Raw genomic sequence first — 1,856 nt, 5'->3', positions numbered from 1 at the left:
CACACAAGTGTAAACTCCAAATCAAATCCCAATAACTCCAAATCAGGCCACACATATTTGAAAAAGGAATTTAGGGAAGAGAAGCTCACAACTTTTTAAATTACCACAACATTCAAACATAAGGTTTTAAATTTTTCAAAATTTTACAAACATTCAAATATTACAAATTTTTGGAATATTACAGTCTCCCCCCTCTAAGAGAATCTCGTCCTTGAGATTTAAGCTTCGACCTCCTCGAACAAGTGTGGAAACTCCTTCAAATCTGCCTCTTTCTCCCAAGTGGCCTCCCTTTCGGTGTGGTCGCTCCAAAGCACTTTGCAATATGGCACGGAAGTCCTCCTCATAGCCTTCTAGTCCAAGATCTTGACGGGGTACTCAGCATACTCCAAGGTGTCCTGCAGGTCAAGTGCCTCAGTGTGAACCTCCTCCTTGGGAACTATCAAACACTTTCTCAGCTGTGAGACGTGGAATACCGGGTGCACTCCGGCCATGCTCCCCGGTAAGGCAACCTTGTAGGCGAGATCTCCAATCCTCTTGATCACCTGGTAGGGTCCCACAAACCTTTGCGAAAGCCTTCCCTTAATCAGAAACCTCTTGGTTCCTCGGAGCGGTGAGACTTTAAGGTAGACGTGGTCACCAACTTCAAAAGACAAGTCCCCTCCCCCTTCTCTTATCTCCTTAACTCTTCTGGCGACTCTAGGCAATCTTGAGCTTCTTTCAGACCTTGCTCACATTCTCTTCAACCTCCTTGATAGTTGCTGGCCCAAAGAGTGTCCTCTCTCCAACCTCGAACCACATCAGAGGTGTCCTGCACTTCCTCCTGTAGAGAGCTTCTAACGGTGACATCGGAGACTGGCCTGGTAACCATTGTTATAAGAAAACTTAGTGAAAGATAAACTTCTCTCCCAATCGGCTCCATAAGTAAGGACACAAGCCCTCAGCATGTCCTCCAGAATTTGGTTCACTCTCTCGGTCTACCCATCTGTCTGCGGGTGGAACGCTATTCTGTACTCCAAAGTAGTCCCACAACCTTGTGAAAGCTTCTCCAGAACTTCGTGACAAACTACGGACCTCTGTCGGACACTATGCTCTTAGGTGCGCCATGTAGCCTCAAAATGTTGTCCACAAATAGCTCTTAGGTGCGCCATGTCTTCACCAGTATGAAGTGAGCTACCTTGGTAAGCTTGTCCACAATCGCCCAAATCGAGTCATTTCCTTTCTGAGTCCTCGGCAATCCCACAATGAAGTCCATGGAGATGTTCTCCCACTTCCAAATTGGTACCTCAAGCAGTTTAAGTAGTCGTGCCGGTCTCTGGTGCTCTGCCTTCACTCACTTGCAAGTGTCACAACAGGCGACGTGGTTCGTTGTGTCCACCTCCATATCTCTCCACCAGAACCTCTCTTTCATATCTTGGTACATCTTGGTGCATCCTGGGTGAATAGAGTACCTCAAGTCGTGGGCTTCTTTCAGAATAGACTCACTAATTGCTTGATCCTTAGGCACACAGATTCTATCCTTCAGCCAAACAGTGCCTTTGTCATCCATCCTGTGATTAGTTGCCTTGCCCTTCTTCATTTGCTCCCGGAGCGACCCAATCTCCGAACACTATTCCTGTGCCTTTCTGATCAAATCTTCCAAGTCATATGTCACTTGCAACTCACAAAGAAGTACCTACTCAACTATCTCCAGCTTAAGCTTCTCCATTTCCTCACACAGATCAGGTTGCTCCTCTTTCACCATAAGGTTGTTGTAGTAGGATTTCCTGCTCAGAGCGTCAACCACGACGTTGGCTTTTCCGGGGTGGTAGTGGATCTCCAACTCGTAGTCCTTGATGAGCTCCAACCATCTCCTCTAT

At 46.9% G+C, this 1,856-nt stretch overlaps 1 protein-coding gene across 1 annotated transcript; it reads right to left on the bottom strand.

Annotated features, from left to right (window-relative positions):
- Window positions 1–350: 350 nt before the first annotated feature.
- On the bottom strand, window positions 351–846 carry LOC140223430 (uncharacterized). Its single transcript, XM_072295270.1, has 2 exons — window positions 724–846; window positions 351–542 (listed from the first exon to the last, which is right to left on the bottom strand). Exons 1-2 carry the CDS (start codon window positions 844–846, stop codon window positions 351–353), a joined length of 315 nt encoding a protein of 104 aa, XP_072151371.1.
- Window positions 847–1,856: the final 1,010 nt, after the last annotated feature.

The sequence above is a fragment of the Setaria viridis genome, chromosome 7, assembly GCF_005286985.2.
Source record: "Setaria viridis chromosome 7, Setaria_viridis_v4.0, whole genome shotgun sequence".
NCBI classification, from domain to species: domain Eukaryota; kingdom Viridiplantae; phylum Streptophyta; class Magnoliopsida; order Poales; family Poaceae; genus Setaria; species Setaria viridis.
This window is presented reverse-complemented; position numbering and strand designations above follow the sequence as displayed.